Here is a 23,513-nt window from a genome sequence, read left to right on the forward strand (position 1 = left end):
GCTATAGATACCTCGTTTTAAACCCAAAAAATGTCTTGCAAAAGTATGTTATTATTTTTGATTTAATGAACTTATTATATAAATCTATTCAAAAAAAAACTAATTTAACAATGTTTTCTTCAAGATAATTTCTCTTTATTTTTAAATTAGAAAATAAATGTACTTCAGATCGACAAATCATGTAAAGTGTAAGAAAATATTTTAATATAATATATAAATCTTCTGTCTATTGTTCTTTCTTTTGAATATTACTTCTGAAGAAACACAAGTAGATGGACAATACGACAGAAATAGAAATAAATATCAAAGCAGTCGCCCAACCAACCAACACATTTCGTTGTAGCCATGATTGACCGTGAGTAACCATCTCCACACAGTCCTGACTCCCTACCATATCTCCCTTCACACAGATGACATATGCAGTGTCCGGAAATAACTGTCTTATAGTGTAAACACCAACATTTCCACTGACTACCACTAATGTCCACATATTCTCTTTACCAAATTTTCTGTATGCTAGGATTATCTCCTTTGATTTGGATTCTGAATCCAAATTCATTGGTGTCCAACCTATTTTGATGTAAGTCTGTCCCACAAAATTCACATGCAGTTCCGGATACCATGAATGATCTGTCTGGTGTGAATCTTCTTTTAAAGAACTTGGTAGTTCAGCAGAGCAAACAAACTGATCAGAGCTAAGGATGTCCCACGACTTTCCTGCTAAATGTGTCGGCGATGCACAAAGTGGTAGATATTTGTCCATGTTTACATCTATATATTTCAATAAGTAAGAGCGTAAATCATACAAATCTTTCACCCACTGTAAATGGCAGTCACAGTGAAAAGGATTACCTCCTAATAAAATCACATCATGTGGGTAAAGCTCATTTTTATCTGCTTCCTCTCTCAAATGCCTTATAGCGTTAAACGATATGTCCAACCATTCAAGAGATGGGAAATGTTTGGGGAAATTTACAATGTTATTATATGCCAGTGATAAATACCTCATGCTATGCAAGTTTTCAAAAACATTTTTTGTAATTTCTGAAATTGAATTATTACCTAGATCTAAGACTTCAATGAAATTCAATTCCTTTATGAAAGATGCATCAGATATCTGATTGTTTGAGAGGGATACATGTTTGAGCTTAGGAAATCTTCTGAATATTTGATTATTTATCTGTGTTATTCCATTCCTTGCAAGGTCTAAGATTTCAAGGTTTGAGAGTTCAGATGTGTTGCAAGTTGTTTTTACTTGGTTGCTTCCAGTGCCTAAGTTACTTAGATCAATGACATTATCACTGAGATAGAGTTCTTGTAAGCTCTTCCCAATAAGACACAGACTTTTGATCAAATTCTTATTGGCATGAAGCACCATCAATGTTTCAGGTAAATACTTCGGAATATACTTTAATCTGTTTTTCTTTAAATATAAATACTTCAGATTAGGAAAGGCTCTCCAAAAATCTGTACTAATCTCAACAAGAGAATTATTACTTAAATCCAAAACTGTAATATTGGCATATAGTGTATTTCCTCCTGTTCGTCTTTCTAGATTTGTAATCCTGTTACCACTGATGTTTAACTTGGTTGTGATAGCTGGTACCGTATCAGGAAATGTTGTCAACCATTGATTCGAACAGTCTATTTCGAAAGCTCCATATTCACCTTCTGAACATTGACATGAAATAGGACATTTTTGGTCCTGATCTGTTGACTCAACATAATGTATTCTCGACAGCACCTGGAGCATGTGTATCGCTAGTGCTGCTGCGAGAAAGGCAAGTCTGATGCCAGGGGAGGATTTCTGCATCTGAAAAAATTAGTCAGGAATTAAGAAAACTCTTATCCAAATATTTTATGCATTTAATCTAGTACATGTACAGTATATATATATATATATATATATATATATATGTAGTGTGGTAGTGTGTAGAGTTTCTGGCAGTAATTACAATGCCATATATATTTTTTGAGTAGAAACATATTAAAATATGAGAAATAAGGGATATCCGACAAAATATCTCGAGATACTCTGGCCCTGACACCAGGCGACACCAGGCTTAGACATTTTGACAGACAGATGTCTGGTGAAGGGCCAGAGCAGTGCTATATCAAAAGGTGGAAATTGCCGACTGGACACCGTTTGGTATCGAGCCAGGTCATCTCCGATTACCACCGAGAAGCGTCACTTTAACTTGGTCTTTTCAAAAAATTAATAATTTATCTACCCACAGCAATCCATTTTATCATGCATGCACATTATATTATATCAATACAGTAGTTTCCTTTACGCAACTTTAAGTCTTCCTCCTCGTCGTCACCATTTTCGCATAGTATACAAATCGCCTCTTAATCTCGACATATTGCTATATTTAGGTAGATAAATTATTTATTTGTTGAAAAGACCAAGGTAAGTGGGGCTTATCTAGGTCAGTCTGAATTGGAGATGACCTTGCCCGATACAAAATGGTGTTTGCAAGTTCCACCTTTTGATATATCACGTCAGACCAGACATCTATCTGTCATAATGTCCAAGTCTGGTGTCAGGGCCAGAGTATCTCGGACTACTGACAAAGCCAAAAAATTTAATTAATTATGACAAGGATATAAGTGAGATATCTACGTCCTTGATTATGATCAGTGAAATTTCAGATTTAAGTTACTAAAAGCAAGGTGATAGTTCTAGCATCCCACCGACTATCAATATTTCTTTTTATCATCTGTAATACAATGTAATATATTTCAGTAATATATAGTTGTCTCCCTTTATTAAAGTAAAAGACAACATAGCTGACGTCCAAGTACAGATGATGACAGCTGTAATGTTCAATATCTTGACCAGTAACAAATAAGTTTGCATTCGACATACAGATGCATATATAAAATGATTACGAGAAGATATGGGTGGTTGTGTTAGATACGTAAAGTTTATTCTATGAGAATATTATAAACACGTGCTTCATACATAAACAATAAACATCAACCCACGTGGTAATATTATTTTGGGAGTTCAATCATCCGGGTATTTCATTACCGACACAAAAGGATTATTGAGACAACTGTAAAAGGTCAGCGAGAGAAAATATCCCGAATTTAACGTCATATGAGTTTTTTGAAGCTAAACCTTTCGTGTGTTTCATTATCAGTGAATCAACAAACCTTTTTAGAGTCCGTGGCAGTCTGTCAACAATAACTTGTAGGCCATATTTCGGGAGAAGTCATATTTTTTATTGGATTAAATATTATTTTCACTTTACCTTTACAAAATAGTCAGTGTGTGGATATTGATAAAATCAATAAATGAATTTTAAAGTATTACTTCCTTGAATGCAGTCATTAAATTACTTTGATTTCAGATATTCGAGTTTGTCGGAAATTTAATATTAAATGGTTACTCCCACAGATCCCCTTCGCTGGCCAATGAAATCGTTAATGGCGAGAATGTCACGTGATGAGTTATCGTGGCGTGCTAGCTGCTTCGAAAGGCAGCACTCTGCGGTGCGTCTTTGTCGGGAGCGGACGGTGTGATGGCCGTGCGACCGTTAATACGGGTCGTTTGTCAACGATAACATCACGAATGATTCCTTGTTTATCATTCTAGAAAATGACGATAATTCTCTTTCTAGTCGACACTAGTGCGTCGATGAATCAGCGTACATATTTGGGGACATCTTTGATTGACATTTCGAAAGCTTCCGTAGAATCTTTCATGAAGGTAAATGACGCAGATGAAGTCGGATTTTTGCCAATTATATATCAATATGCAACAATCGCGTATTCTTTATTTTAATTTCCGTAATTTTTTGTTTAGATCAGGTCCCGAGATCCGAACAGCAGATGGGATAGATACATGCTGCTGACGTTAGAGGACCCGCCGTCTAATATAAAGGTAAATGGAAGTTAATCCGGTGTGTGGTGTCAACGGGTTCGTGTCGTTTAGGTGGAGCGAACTTCAAATAAACGAGCTGCCGTTTTATGAACCGCTCTAACTTAACTTTCGTTGAATAAAACAATAAGTTTGACGAGCTGTAGACTTCCTTCCACACACCGCCATTTTCTCCTTGATCTGAGGTTTATGATGCATTGTGGGTAAATACCAGGCAACCCGGAGCTAATTTACATAAATAATGGGGGCTCATCAAGGGTAATCATAAGCAGCAGCTGCAGGCTGATAATGCTGGGGGTGATCTGCAAAATCTTGGATATTTTTTCTTTATTTTTTTGTCTTGGATATTTTCTGAATTCATTTGAAACATATGCTCATGAAATAAATAAGTTTGCAAAAGATGTTATAGAAAGTGAGACTAGAGCAACTTTTATTTTTATTTGTATGCAAGTATTTAGCCATATAAATAAATTAATTGGAAACTGAAAAAAAAAAGTTCTTCTATTTGTAAAAAAAACATATTTCTTCTACCTGAATCAAGGATCAAATAAAACCTAGATTGACGAAACATTGCCAAGAAAAAAATGTGTGGTAGGTCTACAAGTCGGTGTAGGAGTGGGAAAAAAATCCTAAACTCCACAAAGATTCAGTACACCTATGCTTTCGTCGAGGCCGCTATCAGCAAAGTACATTTATTACATCAAGTTATTATTTAGTTATCAACTTATAATTATTTATATAAATAAATGCATATAAAGGTAAAAACAACATTGGTTTAGAAAAGAATATTCAGACAGCAAAATTTATTGATGATTATTCAAGCGATAGTGATTATTAATTTATAAGTGCCAAAACATCCTGTGCTATATTTTGTTAAATTGCACTCACAGACAGCAAAGGGTTTGTTACATTAGGCATACATGTGCAGTTGTACTTGATATTAAAAATCCAGTATCATCAGTTTGGAAATGCATTGTTGCCAATGTCGACCCTCCCTGCAAACTGCAAATTTGAAGACCAGATAACAAGGCCTTTTATCACTAGTTGTATTACCCCACCCCAACCACCCGCCCCACAAAAAAAAAAAAAAAAAAAAAAGTACCCCAATCCTATGAGTGTCCCTTCTCCTTTTCAAGGCCTCCAGTTTGCATGCCTGTGATTTAAAGGGACAATTCACTCAGGCTAATTCTTTTACATAACCAAGAAGCAAAATATGGCATAAATGTATTGTTCTACATTTCTTATGAAACATATAACATAAGATATTGACAAACTCCACGTCATTATTTAGTATTTTAATTGATACCGTTGTAATTACAAATCGTTGATCAATACGATTAAGCAGGTACAATATGTACGCTGTACCCATACCCGAGCCAAAGTCACGCACGTTAAACAAATGAACTACATAACCACTGTGGAGGTGATATAATGATTTTTTAGGCAAAACAATTCACCTAATAAGGTAAACACACTTCTGTCAGAGCGATTTGAGCAGTTCTAGACAAAAGTAGCATTACTCTACGAGCAAGGGACTGGGTTCGGCATACAAGATATTCGACCACAATGTGTAATGGCGGACAGCGAGTGAGTTTGAACATTTCACACGCATATCACCACCATGGGATTTTCTGACATATCACAGTAAAACCGACTGATCTAATTTCCATTAGAACTGGGGGTTTTCTGATATATATACAAATTTTAATGTTCTCGTAGAATGAATTGTCCCTTTAAGGCTTTATGAAATCATGCATATTGATAATATTAATTACTAATATGCACACAGTTCTTTTCTTTCTTCCCTTATTTATTTCTCTTGCAACTGTATTTAAAATTAACTAGTGTGACCAATAAGCACCCAGGGCAGTTAAAAAGAAGAAAAACAAGGGAAAACATTTCACAAAATTATTGCATAGTCTGTAAGCCATTAATCAATTTACAAAATAAATTATATAAAGAAATCTTTACAGTTTTCATAGCTTCAGTCTGTATTTCTGAAAATGTAAATGAAATTGATACCTCAAAAAGGGGGAGGGGTACTGCTTATAAGGACAGGGACGCTTATTGGGGCAAATACTATAAGTGCTCTTTCAATTTTTAGTAGCCTGGGCTCATTTTGGGTCATACTGGTATATATTATTATTTAAATTTTCTTTGCAAAAACATTGATGATCCACACCCATTGAAAGACTAAATGGCTGACATAACGTATTGCATTATGACTATAATTATGCTGAATGTTTTTATTTTAGGCGGGTTGGAAGGAAAGTCACGCTACATTTATTAATGAGTTGAAGAACCTGACAGCTGTAGGTCTCTCATCACTAGGCCCCTCTCTGAAGCATGCATTCGATCTGCTCAACATCAACCGCATGCAAAGTGGCATCGATACCTATGGTCAGGTAAGTAAGCTACTTATTTTTCCAAAAAAGACAAAAAATCTGAATTCAAGAAAACAATACCATATTTATAAATACATCTGTTTTCTCGAAAAAAATATACGTACAATGAAAATTGAAAATACAATTTGCAACTAAACTCTAATCCAATTAAAAATTCAATTATGGGTACCGTATTCGACCCAATAAGCGCCCATGTCCCTATAAGCTCCCCTCCCCCTTTTTGGGGCCTCAATTTCAATTGCCCAGGCCTAATAAATAAGGACCAAAATTACATAAAACAGTATAAATTTGCAATAATTTTGACTTATGAGCACCTTTTCATTTTTATAAATTTTTTAAGCGCCCTGGGCGCTTATTGGGTCGAATACGGTATCTAATTTTGTGATCAACATGCCAGTACCTTTTCGAACTTTATTAAGCTTACTGCCTGGTATTGTGTCAGTCACACCTAATTTCCAAATAAAGCCTTGGAACTATATGCATTACTTTCTTGATATCTACATGTGAATATGTTGCTTTCTTTATCTACAGGGACGTTGTCCATTCTACCTTGAGCCAGCGGTCATCATAGTGATTACAGATGGTGGTAAACTAACCACAGCAAATGGAGTACAACCAGAGGTAATCTACAAAAGAAGCTTGTCAAAATTCTCTAGAATAACTCGTGTCATTTAATTTAGAAAGACATTTGACAGCCAAACCCCCCCAACCCACCCAATATTATGTAAAAGAAATTGGACACAAGTAAATATACTCAATTATATAATTAAGTAAATCAATTTAGGAAAATGAGGTATTCATTAAAAGAAATTGTACTTAGGATGAAAAAAATACCCCCTCTAAGGGAAAAATCATAAATCCCCATGCAGCGAAGTTAAGGAGGGGGGCATACTGGAAGCTGGCTGTCCCTCTGTCTGTCTGTAGGCATAACTTTGTGTAGGGAACTCTTCCTTAAGTAAAGTAAAAGTTGTGTAAACTATTTAGGGTTCTATAATGTCTCCTATTAAAGGAGTTATTACTAAATTTGTGCAGCTGGGGGATCAGTTGTTCACTCTGGTGACAGTTCTATTTTATTTTTATTTTATTTTTTTTGCAAGGAGCAATCCCATTTACATAAGGTATTGTCCAATTGAATTTAGTCAAGAAAATTTTGTTTCAGCTTATGATGACACCATGTTTAATTTACATTATTTATTCGAGTATTTTTATTTTCTATAGCTCAATCTGCCCATGTTGTCTACTGTGCCTGGTTCAGAGCTGACAAAGGAACCATTTAGGTGGGACCAACGTATCTTTGGTTTGGTGCTGAAGATTCCCGGTAGTGTTCCAATGGACAGTGGGAATATGTACATCCCTTCAGCAGAAAACCATCCTCTTGATGCCATGTGTGAGGTGACTGGAGGTGAGGAAAGACTCTCTACAATTTGTTAGCATGAATCCTCTATTTACATGAAGTTTGAATATCTTGTAGGGCGGTTGCCAGGTACTGACCCAGTTGCCGGTTGGTGGTTTATCTATGAGAACTGCAGTTTTTCTCCAACCTGGCATGTCCTTGAATGACCCTGGCTGTTCATAGGACATAAAACCAATCACCAAACCAAACCATGCATAGTACAGAGTTATCTACTCATGGTTGTAGGAAAAGATTAAATGTCATGTGTTTGTGAACAATAAATAAATGTTCTCTAAAACTGTCATGTGACACTAGGATAGACACGACGTCATAATCATTACCTCCCTTAAAGACGTACAATAATATGCAAGTACAGGTCCCAAGATCATGAAAAAATCTTGACTCTAAAACAGTCTTAAGTTTAGACTTAACCAATCACAGATGATGTTACAAAACGTTACGTCAATTTGATTGGCTGAGTAAAAAATTAAGTCTAAAACTGTTTCATGATCTCGGGGGCCAGAGCATTTATTGTATTGCCATGTCAGATGCAATACTTTTAGTTAGAATGATGTGTGATAATTTGTTTAGATGAAGCTTTGCCAAAACGAACTAGATCAAGTTGTATAAACTGAAATATGTGTATATTTACTCTTAGTTTTAAGTTGAATTCAGATTCCTAATTATTTCTCTGACTAATTCTTTATTACGAATTACTCATGATGTCATTATCCCTTTAGGACGGTCGTATGCCGTGTACACACAGAAGATGTTACACGCTACGTTAGACAGTTTGGTCCAGAAAGTCCAGAGCGGGGTGGTTATCAATTTTGAGAAGATTGGACCTGAGCCTACACCAATACTCATGGAAGGTATGTAGAAGTACCTGTATTTTTTAAAGGGACAATTCAGTCTAAGAGAACATTAAAATTTGTACTTATATCGATAAAAACCAGTTCTAATGGAAATTAGATCAGTCGGTTTTAATGTGATATGCCTGAAAAGCCCATGGTGGTGACATGTGTGTAGATGTTCAAACTCGCTCGCTGTCCGCCATTACACATTGTGGTCGAACTTCTTGTAAGCCGAACCCTGTCCCTTGCTCGTAGAGTAATGCAACTTTTGTCTAGAACTGCTCAAATCGCTCTGACAGTAGTGTGTTTACCTAATTAGGTGAATTGTCTTGCCTAAAATCATTTTATCACATTCTCAGTGGTTATGTAATTTATTTGTTTAACGTGCGTGACTTTGGCTCGGGTATGGGTAAAGCGTCCATATTGTACCTGCTTAATCGTATTGATCAACGATTTGATATTTCAACGATATTAATTAAAATACTAAACAATGACGTGGAATTTTCAAATTTTTTATGTGATATGTTTCATAAGAAATGTAGAACAATACATTTATGCCATATTTTGCTTCTTGGTTATGTAAAAGAATTAGCCTGAGTGAATTGTCCCTTTAAGTATGATGTAATCTAATTAAAAAACAAATCCTTATTATTACTCTTATTAAAGGATTTGACAACATTCCATTCTTCTAACCAATCTAATTAAAATAGGACTTAACTCTGCTCCACTACGATGCTTTACATTACAGTTCCAATACAAGATCATACAATTCCAATTCGAATTGACCTATGAAATCTTTGGTGTGGCTAATTCTCCCGAAGATGTAAATCATTTATTGGAGTGTATTAAAGAGCATCGTAGTGGAGCGGAATTAAAAATCTAATTTTAATTAGATTGTATTCTGATGACCTTTATGCCTTTGTACTTCAGTACAAATTCTCCACCTTGCTACATCTACTGAGTAGCTAGTATATTGTACTGTGTAGCTTGCCTCTCGTGTATGATTTAGTTGTAGTTTGGATGCGTAGCTAATATTACAGTAAGAGCTTGTTTTCAATTGAAACGTTGGTTGATTATTCAGTATATTAGAATATATCTGATTATTGCAGGAAAAATGGAAATTGTTGACAGCAATGGAAATTCAAAAGGTAAGCATGGTCATGTTAGTGTACTAAAATTGACAAATGATATCTATAAAACATTTAAAATAATACAGAATTTTGTTGTCCGGTCATAAAAATTCCAATCCAATTCTTATTGAGTTTAAACAGACATTTTGATACATAACTGTGATGCATCCATTGTACTTTTGTAGATTTGAAAGTTTATACACAAAATTTTGTCTACTTCTACTTTTAGAGAACCAAGATGTGAACAAACCCATACGACAGGACATGGAGGAGGACAAGAAAGCTGTGTTACAACAGATACAACAACAACAGCAACAGTTCCCTGGTAACAACCAGTGGCAGAATTGTAGGAAGCTCATCTATGTTCCCCGCTCAGCACAGAAAGGCTATTCTGTTGGTCATTGGCCGATCCCAGAGGCCTACTGGCCAGATATTGGAAGTGCTACCTTGGTAGGTATTAATTATTGATAATTTAGTTTGTGTATCTCAAATAATATAAAAGGATTGGGCACAGGTTTGATTTTGATATTCTATATGTTTTAGATTGTTTCCGGACACTTTTCAGGAAAGTTAATCTATGTAGTTACCTCTCTTAAAGGGACAGGAAATTCAAGTCATTTATTCTCAATGAAGTCCTGTTCCAAAAGAACTTTGCAGCAAATTTTGTAGGTTATGCTTGTTTCAAAGGTTTGAAATTTTTCTACTTACGGTTCTTCATTGTTTAGCAGGGCAAGAAACTTATTTTGAGAACCACTTGCCCGAAATTAATATTACCCTAAACAGGGTACTTAGCATTAAAACGCGGCAATTTTACACCAATTTTCACTTCCCCGAAGCGTATTTTACTGCTCTCAGCCCACGGACCTGGGATATTTCTTGCCCTGTTTAGTAATGCTCGATTTTGTCTTGATTTCCACACATGTATTGATATCATGTGACTATGTTCCAAATGTATTTCTATATTGCAGCCTCCACGATCAGCTCAGCCAGTGATCAAGTTCTGCTGTACAGATTGTGAACCAATGGTAATCGAGAACCTGCCGTTTGATAAGTATGAGCTGGAACCTTCTCCACTGACACAGTTTATCCTGGAACGTAGACTCCCTAACTCTTGTTGGCAGGTGAGATTATGTTTGCATGTCTTAATGCCTCCATAGTACATCTTGAGATGTTATGTTCTTCTGTTCAAAAGTCAGTTCTTTTTACAATTTACTTTAGTTTAAAGATGTTCCACCGCAGAAAAAGCATAAATGATATTCTTCATTTGAACAATAATTGATGTTTAATCGTGTATATATATCCTAATTAAAAAAAAAAAAAAAAATATAAAATAATTTATTTCGCCTTTGGTGCATGTGCAATCAGTACTCCATTCCAAATAGGATAAAGTGCCACAGAATTTTTTCGGGATGCAATTAATTATTTTTCGTATTTTTAACTTGAAGTAAAATTAGAAGCTCAAACTTTTTAACGGTGGTAATGGTGTAAAGTAAGTAACTTTTGTAACTGAAGAAAAGTACTAAATCGTCTGCTTCTGTTTTTGATAGTGAAAAAATACAATTTGTCGGCAGTGGAGCATCTTTAAATAATTGCATAATTATTTACTGCACGAAATGTTTGGAGAGAACAGGGCCATAGTTCTATTTGGGGCTGATGTAAGGCTCCATTTCCACAGCTTAATTTCCCAATTGAAGACTTCAGATTTATAGTTTATGTCTGGGCTCACGCTACCCATTCGCATTTTCGTTATTATTGAATCTATCTGGCTAATTGCAAAAATGAATTCAACCTAATTCGCAAAAAAATTCGAAATTTTTTCTTCATTCGACCAATATACAATCATGTTGACACGAGCTCCAACATCAGCAATATTTTTATGCACAACTTCATTTCAATCCTTTTTCTTCCCTGTCGATTATCGACTACTTTTTCTTTACATGCTTTGGTTGTATACCCTCTTTTTTTCAGTCGTGTTACTTTCATAGTAAGTCTAAAACAGTCGATAAGTTAATCAGTTACGGTAACATATAAAGAAATATAGAACATGTATAAGAAATGTCAAGAAACGCACGATGGAGTGTGGTCTCATGAATGATCGGGTTTTGTATGTTATGTGCTTTTCAATTGATGCATTACAATACATTATTTAGTGTTTCTAAGTGATTAATTTTTTTTTCATTAAGAAATGCTGCAAATGCACAATTTGCTAAATGAAATTCTAATTTGCTAAAGAGTACAAACTTATTTTCGCAATTTTTGCTAAGCAAATTGGAAAGCTAGCATGAGCCCAGTATGAATAGATAAAATATAGACATTAGAAAAGAATCATATGTATATATATATATATATAAAGAAAATTATTTCCTTTGAGAAAAATGGTTATAAATGCTTATAAGACTCACAAATTCATTATCTATGAATTCAAATTCAAAGGTTCAAGGCCCCGATTTTCAAACTAGAGAATAAAATCATTATGCCAGAAAAGGATTTAGATTTTAATCCAACCATGATTGAAATCCATTTTGATGATTATTGTAGGTGTTCATCAGTAATAGTGCTAAGTACAGTGACACAGGCCATCCATTTGGTTACCTGAAGGCCAGCAGTGCTCTATCCTGTGTTAACCTCTTCATCATGCCCTATAACTACCCAGTGTTGCTGCCTCTCCTAGGTAAGTAGTCTGGAAATTAATTAGGAGGAAAGACAATAAAAAAATATTCCGTCTTTGCATATAACATTGTTACCTCCCCTTGCAGGTAGATATTTATAGTGATGTCAATATTTTGTGAGTGAATCTGGCATTGTATGCACAACACTGACAAAAAACTTGCATCACGATCAATACCTACCTTTGCATATTAGAGAGTTACCTACCTTTGCTGTTTGTTATCTATTGTGACTTCATTATTTTATGAGTGAAACTTCCATCGTATGATGTTACACTCGCAACACATGATGTCACGATCAATACCTACACACAGGAGTAGATAACTCTGTAATAAAAGAATAGGAGGGAGGGGTCAGAGTTTAAAAATCGAGAACACAGCCAGTGGGTTTATCTCATTCCCCCTGAAGACCCACTTGAAGGTTGGGAAAGTTCATCAGGAATTTTCAGGGAGAATGAGATAATGTGTAAAAAGCAAAATAAAAGGAAAAAAGGGGAAGCAAATTGTCAAGAGCGAAATAGAACAAAATGGGGGAGTGTAGATAATTGATTGCAAAAAATATTAAAGATATCAAAAGAAAAAAAATTTAAAAATAGAAGCCATTGGTAAATAGCAAAAGGGGCTAGAATGTAAATAGTAATCGAATAGAGAAAGATTAGAAATGGTTGTGTTAGTGGACCAGGGTGATGGGCAATTTTATCTAATTTACTTTTGAAACCCAAAAAGAAAAAGAAAAACCAGTTAAATGATATTATGGAATGGATTGAAGGGGTTTGAGGGCTTGCTCAAGATTCCTGAAATAAGAATAACATAGTGGTAAAATGTTTGCTATACACACTATTTGGTGTTAAGAACTTATGATATAACTATATAGTCATCCTCCTTAAGGTATATTTAGGTGTAAGGGGCAGTAACTCTGTTCTAAAGCCATGGCTTTGTCTTCTCGATGCAGCCTCGATCTGACATTATGGGGGAGACGCTTCCTCCGATGCCATGCTAGTCATGTGACGGCGGGAAGCCTTCTCATGGGACAGTCGGCGGGAGACGTCAACCAATCAAGTGAGGCCGTTCAGTCTCATAACAAAGAATATGTTAATTACATGAACTAAAAGCAATAACAAGTATTGTTTTACATTAACCAAATGTCCTGCTTGACATTAACTGTTTAATGTAAACATTTGTATTGTTTCTGCCATGTTTCTTTTTAGAAGTTAAATTTTATCATTTTATTTGATCTCTAAGTTTTTATTACAATTCTTAATCATTGTAAAGAGATCTGATCATGGAAAGTTTTACTATGATAAACGAATAAGTATTGATTTTATTGAAAAATAAATGGTCCAAGTCTTTGATAAGAACGCTGAATGTGAATCTATTATGTCCCGACTTATTAGACTTTGGCTAAAGAAAGATATTAAGAATATGGAACATGAACTAAGAGAAGATCATTGTTTTAGAAAAAATGCTTTCATATAAAAATATAAGTATTTTTTCATCTCTTTCATGGATTATCTATATTTCACCTTTTGTACTAAGGCCAAAAAGAAATGTCTGTTTAGGGTTACATTGGGGAAAAAAATAGGGCCGGTATGTCAGGAGGATTTTTTTATATTTTTTTAGTGTCTTTCACTCTTAAATAATGGCTGGAACCGGAATCTGAGATTGAAATCCAGACTAGTTTAGAAGTTAGGAAAAAAATTAGGGTCGGGGGTAAAGAATTAGTGTCCATCAGGTAACCCTAAACTGACATATTATTTTTTTTGGCCTAATGCTTATATAAATATGACTTTTAGATATTGACAAATGTGTGAAAATTTCTGCCTGAAATGAGTGTGTAAGAGATCACAAAATGTTCCCCTTCCGAAATTAAACAACTATACAGTAATATACTGTCTGACAAATGTATGAAAAGCTTTTTAAGTATTGAACTATGCTGCTTTAGCATGAGAAGATATGAAGAATCAAATTTTATGTTTGGCGATTTGATAGCAAAAAAGTGTAGCAAAATTGTAAATAAATGTAAAGGGTTCTTTGAATAAACTTCAATGAACATGCATCCCTGTTCAGCCAATGATTGAATTATTTCAGTTTGTTTTGATTTCTGTACCAAATAGTCTTACATTGTAGATGCAGTTCCAGTTGACGTCTTTAGATTACTACATTTTGATATCTTGTCAGTACATTGTTTGAAAATATGGTATTATTATTTGTCTTTGCAGATGAACTGTTTAAGGTACATAAGCTGAAGATATGCCCCAAATGGAGACAGCAGTTTGAAGCATACATTAAAACTATGCCACCGTATTATGCTGGGGTAAGTCTTGTGGTTACTGCTGAATACATAGTTGAAAAAGTCTTTTGTGATTTTCAAACCATTTTATTATCAAGTTAAATTTTTTATTGGGCCCATAGAAGATTTTAGAACTTTTAAATTCATGCATCTTCTTTACAAAATAAATATGGGTAAAGCTACACTGATATGTCCAATCTGTATTCTGTATTTGCATATTACATTATTTGCCCTTACATTGTGTTTCTATGAGTGGAACATTATCTTTGCTTACAAAGTAATGATGTCACAATTGGTACCTGTCCATAAGGAAGATAACTCTGTAATATGCAATATAGCTCCATGAATTCCATTTTATTTAAGAAAAATTATACATAGCAGTGTTTTGAATGCATTGTACTATGTAAGGACATGACTGAAGCAGACATGAATTTGTCACAGAATGTGTGTTCTTCAAGGATGTTCAATGTAAGCATACTCTGAATCCTGCTCTGGATTTTGAATGTGAATTGCATTCGTTATTTAATCATTTTAATTCCAGCCATTACGGCGGGCTCTGGCACGGATGGGAGCTCCTAATCTTGTACCTGACACGATGGACAACAATCTCAGCTACACAGTCATTACGTACCTGAAAAAACTTAAAAATCAGGTAAAGTATTATCTAGTTATTATAAAACAGTAAAGCGTGTTTCATTGTGTTGTTCTAGCACTGGTTTTTCGAAACAAACTTAAATCCAAACGGACTTGAGTAAAAAAAAAATGACCAATATCACATCAGGAGAAAAACTTACTTACAAATTAAAATTTATTTTACATTATACCATGCACAATAGAAATATTGTAATATTTGGGTAATGGGTTGAATAAATTGAACATATCAAATGAATGAGACTGTCTGTCAGCATCTTGCTTAATAATATGCTACTCAATAATACTGTAAAAAAATACTTCTATTTTACACTTGAAAAGTATATCATTGATACATGGTTATAAACATATAACATATTGACTTGTTGTTCATTCCTGTAAATTCCCCGCCCAAAGAACAAAATTGTTAAAGGTCATAAGTCTTGTTGGGAGATAATTCTAAACTGTTAAATTTGATTTCTGCAGGCCAAGGTAGAGATGGATCGGTTGATAGCGTCAGTAGGTCAGAAAGTCCCCCTCAATGATGGAATCAAGGTGGATTCACGGTAAGATTTTAGACTTATAAACTTTTAGCTAGCCCCGATGTGCAATATTTTGATATGATTCAATTGTTTTAATTTCATATTAAATGTCAGGGTCATTGAAATTAGTTCCTGGCAAATTCCCCACATAGGAATCAAACCCGAGACCCAAAGGTGTAGTGCTTTTGGTCATAACTTGGACCATCTTAGCCACTTGACCACCTCGGCCATATTATTTGAATTGCTGGTCATGTCTTAATTCTTCTTTCAATGTAGAATCTGTGAGAGTAAGATAATCATGAGATTCTTTTCTTTTATCTTGTGATTACCTCATGTTTGTCGAAAGTTAATTTAGGTTTAAGTTTGAAAATGTCATGATATTGTTTAAAGCATGATCAGTAACATCTGTAAAATGTTGTTGTTTTTTGTAGAATTTAGAAATAAGTTTGTGTATTTTTGTTTACAGGACCAAGACATCAATATTACAAAGAAAAGATTTCAACCAATTACTTCAAAACGTTGGTGGAAATATTCAAAGTTTGAAACAGGAGTTGACAGACTTTAACACATTTACTATGGCGGTGTCCGATCCCAGCATTCTCCCTCAATACTACCGTAACCCTTATGACATTCCCCGGTCGCGCTTACTCGACCAAATCTCTCGTATGAAAATGAACTTTTTACAGAAATCCTACAGTAACACAAAACTTGTAGATCATGGTAAGTTGACACTTAAAATGTTTTTATTTCCATTTTCACCTGCAAAACTGTCTGTTAATAAGGCAGCAAGAATTTATTTGATCGTTCTAGAAATCTGAAGTTTTGGACCAAAATAAGTTGAATGATTTGAGAAAATAGCCCGACCTATAGATACTTGACCTTTGACCCGGCTGTGGCCTCCACCTTACCCCAGGCAGGTTTGATAAGTGACCTGTCTGTCTTAAAATGGAGGAACACCGATATGACAGGATGGTTCAAGGGAGACAACTTTTAGGGTCTTTTTGTCCACCATCCTTGTCGTACAAACATAGTTCTGTTGATTTGTGTTTGAAACATATCATGAGTGAAAGTAAGGGCTGGTTTAAATTTTCATTAAATTCTTGTTGACCATGTTTCTATTGTAAGTGTGAAAAGAACATGTGCAAGTTGGTTTTGTTTAATACCATAGATAGAGGTATTGATTTATCACATTGGAGACCTGGCTCTAGGATCATTAAAAAATCTCGGACTTTAGTTTAGATTTAACCAATCAAAAATAATACAACTTTTTGTATCATAATCTTTGATTGGCGAAGTCTAAACTTAAGACAGTTTTGGACTAGATTGTTTCATGATCCTGTGGCCTGGGTTTGATTCCTGGTCAGTGCTCACCACAGAAGTGTATGTTTTCAGGTGATGTGCTCATTTTTTAAAATATCAGTTGTTATCAAACTTTGCTATCCTTATTTTTATTCCCAGATCAAATGCATAATGTTCCAATACAACAGATGGGTAATTACCAGGATTACCTGAAAAAACAACCACCGTTATTACGGGAACTGGAAAATCAACCATCACGGGTCCACATGTTTGGAAATCCATTTAAAGTCAAGGTACACTTATAATACTATTGTGTTTGGTTGTCAATTAATAACAATTTTTGTTGTAATTTGAGGATCATGACAAATCTTATCATATGAATGCATAATTATATACTGTATTTGACCCAATAAGCATCCCTTTAATTGTCCCTCTCAAAATTTTAGACCTCACTTTCTCTTACCTCCAACTAAATGTTGACAGAAAATATGAAAAAAGGTTTCTTTGTTTATTTCTTTTGCAAAATGATATATGGCTTATTTTCTGCATTAATTTTGTGAAAGGCTAGTCTAAATTTGTTTCTATTAGTGTCCCCTTATTTTTAAGTGCCCTTGGTGCTTTTTGGGTCGAATATGGTACTATAAACTTTGAAATTTTTGCGAGGGAGAAATTTACGCTTATTACGCGAAGGTCGCTCGATCTACAAAATTTCTCCCAAACAGAATATTTTGTATATGTATGAACTTTGTTGTTTAATGTCTAAAAGTGTATCTATCACAAAAAAAAAACGCGAAAGTTGCATACATACAAATCAAGAAATTTAGCACTTGCGAAAATATCCATGTGTACAGTATGTTAATCTGATGTAGTGATATATATGTAAAATATACTGATTCAATAATACATAATCTCGTCATGAACTATTATGTTAGTTGTGATTATGACTTGACCTCTGACCTCACCAATGACCTTTATCCGCAGTTGTAACCTCTACCTTACCCCAATCAGGTTTGCTGGTGACCTGCTTGTCTTAAACTAGAGGGACACTGAATGTTGGCATGGGCGATCCAAGGGAGACAACTCCATTGTCTCTTATTCTCGCCCATGTTATACATGTGTAATAGTACTTTTATAGGACATAGAAAAAAGTCACATTACCAACAAGATGTAAGAATAGATTTTGATGATATCATTTTCATATTTGACAGAATTTCAACATGGTAGATGAGGCAGATGAAGCTAATTTTGGTCAGCAGCCAGTGAAAAAAAGACACCATGAGAGTCCGTCATCATCTCCAGGACCAAAACGACGGAAAGCTGGTAGCTAAACATTTTCTTGAATTAACATCTCAAAAGCTTTTTTCTTGAACTGGAAAGATAACAAAATACTTAGGTTCAGTATTGACCAACTTTCCTTCCAACTTGAGGTCCAGATAATCATACTGACAAACTTTCCTTCCAACTTGAGGTCCAGATTATCATACTGACCAACTTTCCTTCCACTTTGAGGTCCAGATTATCATACTGACAAACTTTCCTTCCAACTTGAGTTCCAGATTATCATAAGAGATATATTGATACATTAACCACTCTGCCCAATTCTTTTTTAATTCAAATCAATGGCTGGAGTTTTCACACAACTATTTATCTGGCTATGTTAATTTCAAGCAAATGAAGTTATATGACACAAGTGTGCAATATTGATGCAATTAACATCATTGTTTTCAGGTCCGTTACCTAGAGACCTGAAATACCGTCGACCCATTTCACCATTACCAGGGGCGACACCTCCAGCCTCTCCTGCACCCTCTGTATCCGATACGGAAAGTTGTGTGTCGGACACGGAGAGTATGGAAAGTGAGTATCGTACCAATAATACTGTCTATCCAGTGTGAACATCCCAATTTCTTCCAGAGATTCCCAGATAAGGAAGTTTGTCACTCATGTATGTTAGCTTGATTTTCTGATTTTGACCTTTAACCGGTTTTGATATTGACCCCAGTAGTGACCTCCACCTTACCCCAGCCAGGTTTGATTAGTGACCTGTCTGTCTTAAAATGGAGGGACACCGAAGGCAACTGGACGGTCCAAGGGAGACAACTCTTAATTTGTCATCCTTTACACTGTCTTTGTTGTACAAACCTTATCTTCATTTTACTCCTGCATGTGAGAAATTTCCTGAATGCATTTATTTTGAAACCCTTGTCTTTTATTCAGATCAAAATATGGTAGTCAATTGATGTATAAAAGACAATACTTTCCTTTTACAGCTGAATCTGTAACCTCAGAAGACGGAAATATGTCGGAGGATGAATCTCCACTTGTGATAGCCGATGTAGAACAAGAAAAAGAGAAACCGACAACAAATCATGTGACTGAAGCTAGTGTCAATCATGTGACTTCTCCTAGTGCTCTAAAAAACAATGTTTCCGAGGTTGAAAGTGTTCGGAATCGTTCCCATGGACACGAAATTAACAGCAAGAAGGAAGCCCTAATGTGGTCACACAACACAAGACTACGTCACACATTGTTCAAAGAAATCAAACGGCCGGGACGCAGTAAGTACTCTCGTCAGATTCTGATTTATATAACTGTGGCTGAGTGATAAGGTGTTACAGCATATTACAGCGAGCCCTTCACACCAGAGTTGCCAGTTTGAAACCGGTGCATGGAGTTGCCAAGTACTATTTTTTCTTTGGGCACTCTGGCTTTCCTCCACCATCCCATGAACCCATATAATGAAATTTGTATTCTACAATTTTAATTTTCAAGAATTAGGTCCAAATAGCAAAATCTTTGACATGCAATAATAATTGGTTATACGGTAATCAGAAAGGTGTTTTATGGTGAGCACAGACCTTGAAAAGTCCTTGAATTTATGTGTTGACCTTGAAAGTCCTTGAATTTATGTGTTGGCCTTGAAACTCCATAAATAAAGAGTTTGGCCTTGAAAAGTCCTTGAAATTCAACAAACAGCCTTGAAAAGTCCTCAGGAAAAAAAAAATTCCATTTTCATTCCTCATTCTTATTATAGCGTAAAATTAACATGAAATTTGATGGACAAATTGACCTGAAATCCAGACTGTATTCTTCTATTGGACACATCCCTGCATGAACTTCATTTATGAACTTTTTCTTCATTCCTAATCATCAGTAATAGTAAATGATCAATTCAGTAATTGTTTCAAAAGTTGCAGCCAACAGAACATTTGATTTTTGTATTGATTTAAGCTAAAATTCAATAGGTCCTTGAAAATGACAAAAATGTCTTGAAAAGTCCTTAAAAAGTCCTTGAATTTTTTTTCCAAATTTCTGTACAAACTATGTGTTTGACGAACGGTTGCAGATTTTTTCATTCAAATGTTTTCTTTTTCAGATTACGATGCATTATTCAATCACCTAAATACTGTACAGGGAAGTTTGGACATGAAAAGTGCTTTTGTGCGCGATGTGATACGAGAAGCAGGACGCTTTAAGAAAAAGGTGCTCATTCAAATGTTAGAACAGTATTGTAAATCAATGGTCCAATCAGAAAGTCGGAAACGTTCTTCCATCTCGACGGGACAGTGGAACTCGAGCAGATGATGGTAAATCTTAATGGGGAACAAACTGTTATCCTCCAGAGAGCTACCCACCAAAACCTTCCAAGTGATTCTCTACGGATGAAACATGGCAAAACAAACCTCTGAAATTTTGTGTTCATATTCTGGTCTGTGTATTTCAGTTGTGAAAACTCCAAATGGAATTAATATGAACAAATTTATTTGAAATATGTTTCGATTCAAATAGCTATTTATGGAGAGCAAAAAGGAAAAAGATGGTATTTTCAAGAAAAGAAACAAGCAGTTTGTGTTTGACTGCCAGTTTTGATGATCAATTCTGAATCTCTAGTGATTTTATGTGGCTCATATCAAGACTCAATCTAGAAACTTCTAGTAAATTTTATTCTATGTGTCTTTTGCATAATTTTTCTACCAAATCAAGGTGGAGGGTGAATTATGCAAATTGTGATATCATCCCACCAAATTGTGCGAGGATCGTTCCCCAACAGAACAACATCTAGAACCGATCAAAGATTTGCTACCCACCAGAGGTCTGCATTTGTGTCTGTGATATTACTTTCATGTTCATTTAAATGTTCCTCCTCCATTGATTTCACCAAAGACTGATGTCATTTCATTACTCTTCATGATGCAATGTCGCTCATTTCACAGTTACTTTCATAAGTCACCGTATAGCTGCAGTGCAATTAATTTCATTGTGAAAACTGCAGTGTTATTCATTTCATTGTGAAAATTTAAGTAAGTTTAACTGTCAATTTATTTCTATGTGAAATGAAATGTTAAGTTAAACACCAGTGACATGACCTACATACAATTGAAAATGAATATTTTTAAAAAGCAGCAAAATCACAAAAATTCAACACTAAATTACAATGGTTAAGTAAAATTTGGAAATTTATGTCCTTTGAACAATTGTTCATTAATAACCCACCTGAACTAATTGACTGTCAATATGCAATGGTGCAGCTTTTTGTCGTCTGTCAACATGTAGTTTGTTGTAACAAAATCTGGACATAAAACAAAATAAACAATTTGATCTGATACACACAGGTCATCAATCAGTTTGCAAAATTACAAAAAGAAAACTTTTTACTATTCCCTCTTTGCATATTACAGAGTTAGCTCTTTTGTGGGTAGGTATCAATTGTTGCGTCATTAATAAAATATGTTACCTGTAAGTGATCGAGATCGGGTTATCTCAGTCGAGGGCTAAGATTTTGTAACATAATCCCAACCGAGGCGTTAGTCGAGGTTGGGATGTTACAAAATCTTAGCCCGAGACTGAGATAACCCGATCTTGATCACTTAAAGGTAATAGATTTTTTTTCTCGCACCTCTAAGATATAATAAAACCATCTATAAACGCATTCAGAGTAAAATTATCCCGTCTTGGGCCTCCTGGTTCAAAGCCGATTGACCATTTCATCTGCGCTTCGATTTCAGTCATTCCGCGTAAAACTATAGTTCGGTTTATCATAGAAAAAAGCTGATCAATCGGTACATACTATTTTTATCATTAAAAACAACAACCAAACAATGCATGGTAAATGCTGAATGTACATATTTCTAATAATATTGATTGTCTGAAGGGTGTGACGTCATCGATTCGAGAGTATGACGTCACATTGCGCGGACTGTTACATAAATGGCGTAAAATTCCACCAAAAATCGCGTAAAGGTACCAGGCAGATCGGACGAGATAGAAAAATCTAGCACTGGGTATCATGTGAGATTTCCCTGTCCGAGGTGCGAGAATATTTTGTGTGCGCATTTCACGTCGTTTTCGCCGAAATATATGATGATGCTCTCGCAAACACATATCATCACAATCAATACCTACCCACAAGGGCAGATAACTCTGTATTATGCTAATACATATGTACAGAATAAACCAGAAAAGTAAACATATTAATGTTACTTTTCTTGGCTTTGGAAGGTGCTGAAGAAAAGAAATTAAGGTAAAAGCAAAGGAAATGTTTTAGTAATTTTGTGCTTCCTGTTCTGAATAGAAATATTGGATAAGATTTGGTCATAACTGAATTACATGTACTTTTAAAGTACTGGTAATTACACATACAGTTTTCATAGTTTCAGTCTTGATATTTGTATATTTAATTCATGATAGTGAAATACAGGCCTCTAAAGGGGGATGGGTGCTTCTTGGATTGTTTAACACTATGAAAGTAAATTTTGAATGTCTTGTTTTGAACAATAAATAATCAAAATTTAATCCGAAACATCATTGTGCTAAAAATATCAAATGTAAACTTGGCTTTGATAGATTGATAACCTATATAAATAGCCTTGATTTCAATAGACAGGCCTTAAAATGACAGATCTTTTTCTGGATTCTATTGAGGAATTTCTAGATTCATTTGAAAAAGAAGCTTTGAATTACAATGTTGCGAAAATGTTTGGTTTTTTTTTTTTAAAAAGATAATTTAATTTTCTTCTCATGTTGGCCCTTTTGTAAAATTTAACTTTCTTCCTTGTCAAGTAATATCTGTCTTACCGAAAATCGACTTCAGTGCTTGTTTTATACAGCAATCAAAGACCTTATATTAGTATCAAGTTTCGTGTAAAATTTCTGGTTTAAATAGATAGAAAAATTACTCAAGTTTGGCGAAAGATAAGATGATCAGATCAGTCCGTGCAGAAAGTGCTGATAATTTGATTCTATTGGTTTTATTTACGAAGAGTAGAAGTTCTTTCTTATGTTGTGTAAACCGTCCAGGTGAGCGACATGGGCCCTTTCGGTCTGCTGTTGAAAATTTTACTATCTTCAGGTATACATACATTTTTCACTGTTTAATATATAATGTTGTTTCAGCTATTTATAGTATGAAAATAAA

The 23,513-nt window shown here is 34.8% G+C and overlaps 2 protein-coding genes across 2 annotated transcripts; one reads left to right on the forward strand and one right to left on the reverse strand.

The window, feature by feature from the left end:
- Positions 1 to 119: 119 nt before the first annotated feature.
- Positions 120 to 3,422, reverse strand: LOC138308306 (leucine-rich repeat and immunoglobulin-like domain-containing nogo receptor-interacting protein 3). The gene is made up of 2 exons (XM_069249300.1): positions 3,163 to 3,422; positions 120 to 1,813 (listed from the first exon to the last, which is right to left on the reverse strand). Exon 2 carries the CDS (start codon positions 1,811 to 1,813, stop codon positions 227 to 229), a length of 1,587 nt encoding a protein of 528 aa, XP_069105401.1. The 5' UTR covers positions 3,163 to 3,422; the 3' UTR covers positions 120 to 226.
- A 155-nt stretch (positions 3,423 to 3,577) lies between these two features.
- On the forward strand, positions 3,578 to 23,513 carry LOC138308305 (integrator complex subunit 6-like). Its single transcript, XM_069249299.1, has 19 exons — positions 3,578 to 3,718; positions 3,815 to 3,892; positions 6,145 to 6,294; positions 6,826 to 6,915; positions 7,513 to 7,696; positions 8,428 to 8,559; positions 9,651 to 9,689; positions 9,901 to 10,121; positions 10,640 to 10,792; positions 12,210 to 12,342; positions 14,557 to 14,651; positions 15,169 to 15,279; positions 15,744 to 15,823; positions 16,266 to 16,519; positions 17,258 to 17,391; positions 18,307 to 18,418; positions 18,827 to 18,955; positions 19,369 to 19,656; positions 20,475 to 23,513. The coding sequence occupies exons 1-19, from the start codon at positions 3,608 to 3,610 to the stop codon at positions 20,681 to 20,683; spliced, it is 2,703 nt and encodes a 900-aa protein (XP_069105400.1). The 5' UTR covers positions 3,578 to 3,607; the 3' UTR covers positions 20,684 to 23,513.

This window comes from Argopecten irradians, chromosome 14, assembly GCF_041381155.1.
Source record: "Argopecten irradians isolate NY chromosome 14, Ai_NY, whole genome shotgun sequence".
NCBI classification, from domain to species: Eukaryota; Metazoa; Mollusca; class Bivalvia; order Pectinida; family Pectinidae; genus Argopecten; species Argopecten irradians.

Bases quoted from the DNA above. Each gene is read 5' to 3' on its own strand.
- LOC138308306 (XM_069249300.1), bottom strand. From the start codon at position 1,813: ATGCAGAAATCCTCCCCTGGCATCAGACTTGCCTTTCTCGCAGCAGCA.
- LOC138308305 (XM_069249299.1), top strand. From the start codon at position 3,608: ATGACGATAATTCTCTTTCTAGTCGACACTAGTGCGTCGATGAATCAG. The intron at 6,916-7,512 runs GTAATCTACAAA...TATTTTCTATAG, and splicing joins CAAATGGAGTACAACCAGAG to CTCAATCTGCCCATGTTGTC. The intron at 18,419-18,826 runs GTAGCTAAACAT...CATTGTTTTCAG, and splicing joins ACCAAAACGACGGAAAGCTG to GTCCGTTACCTAGAGACCTG.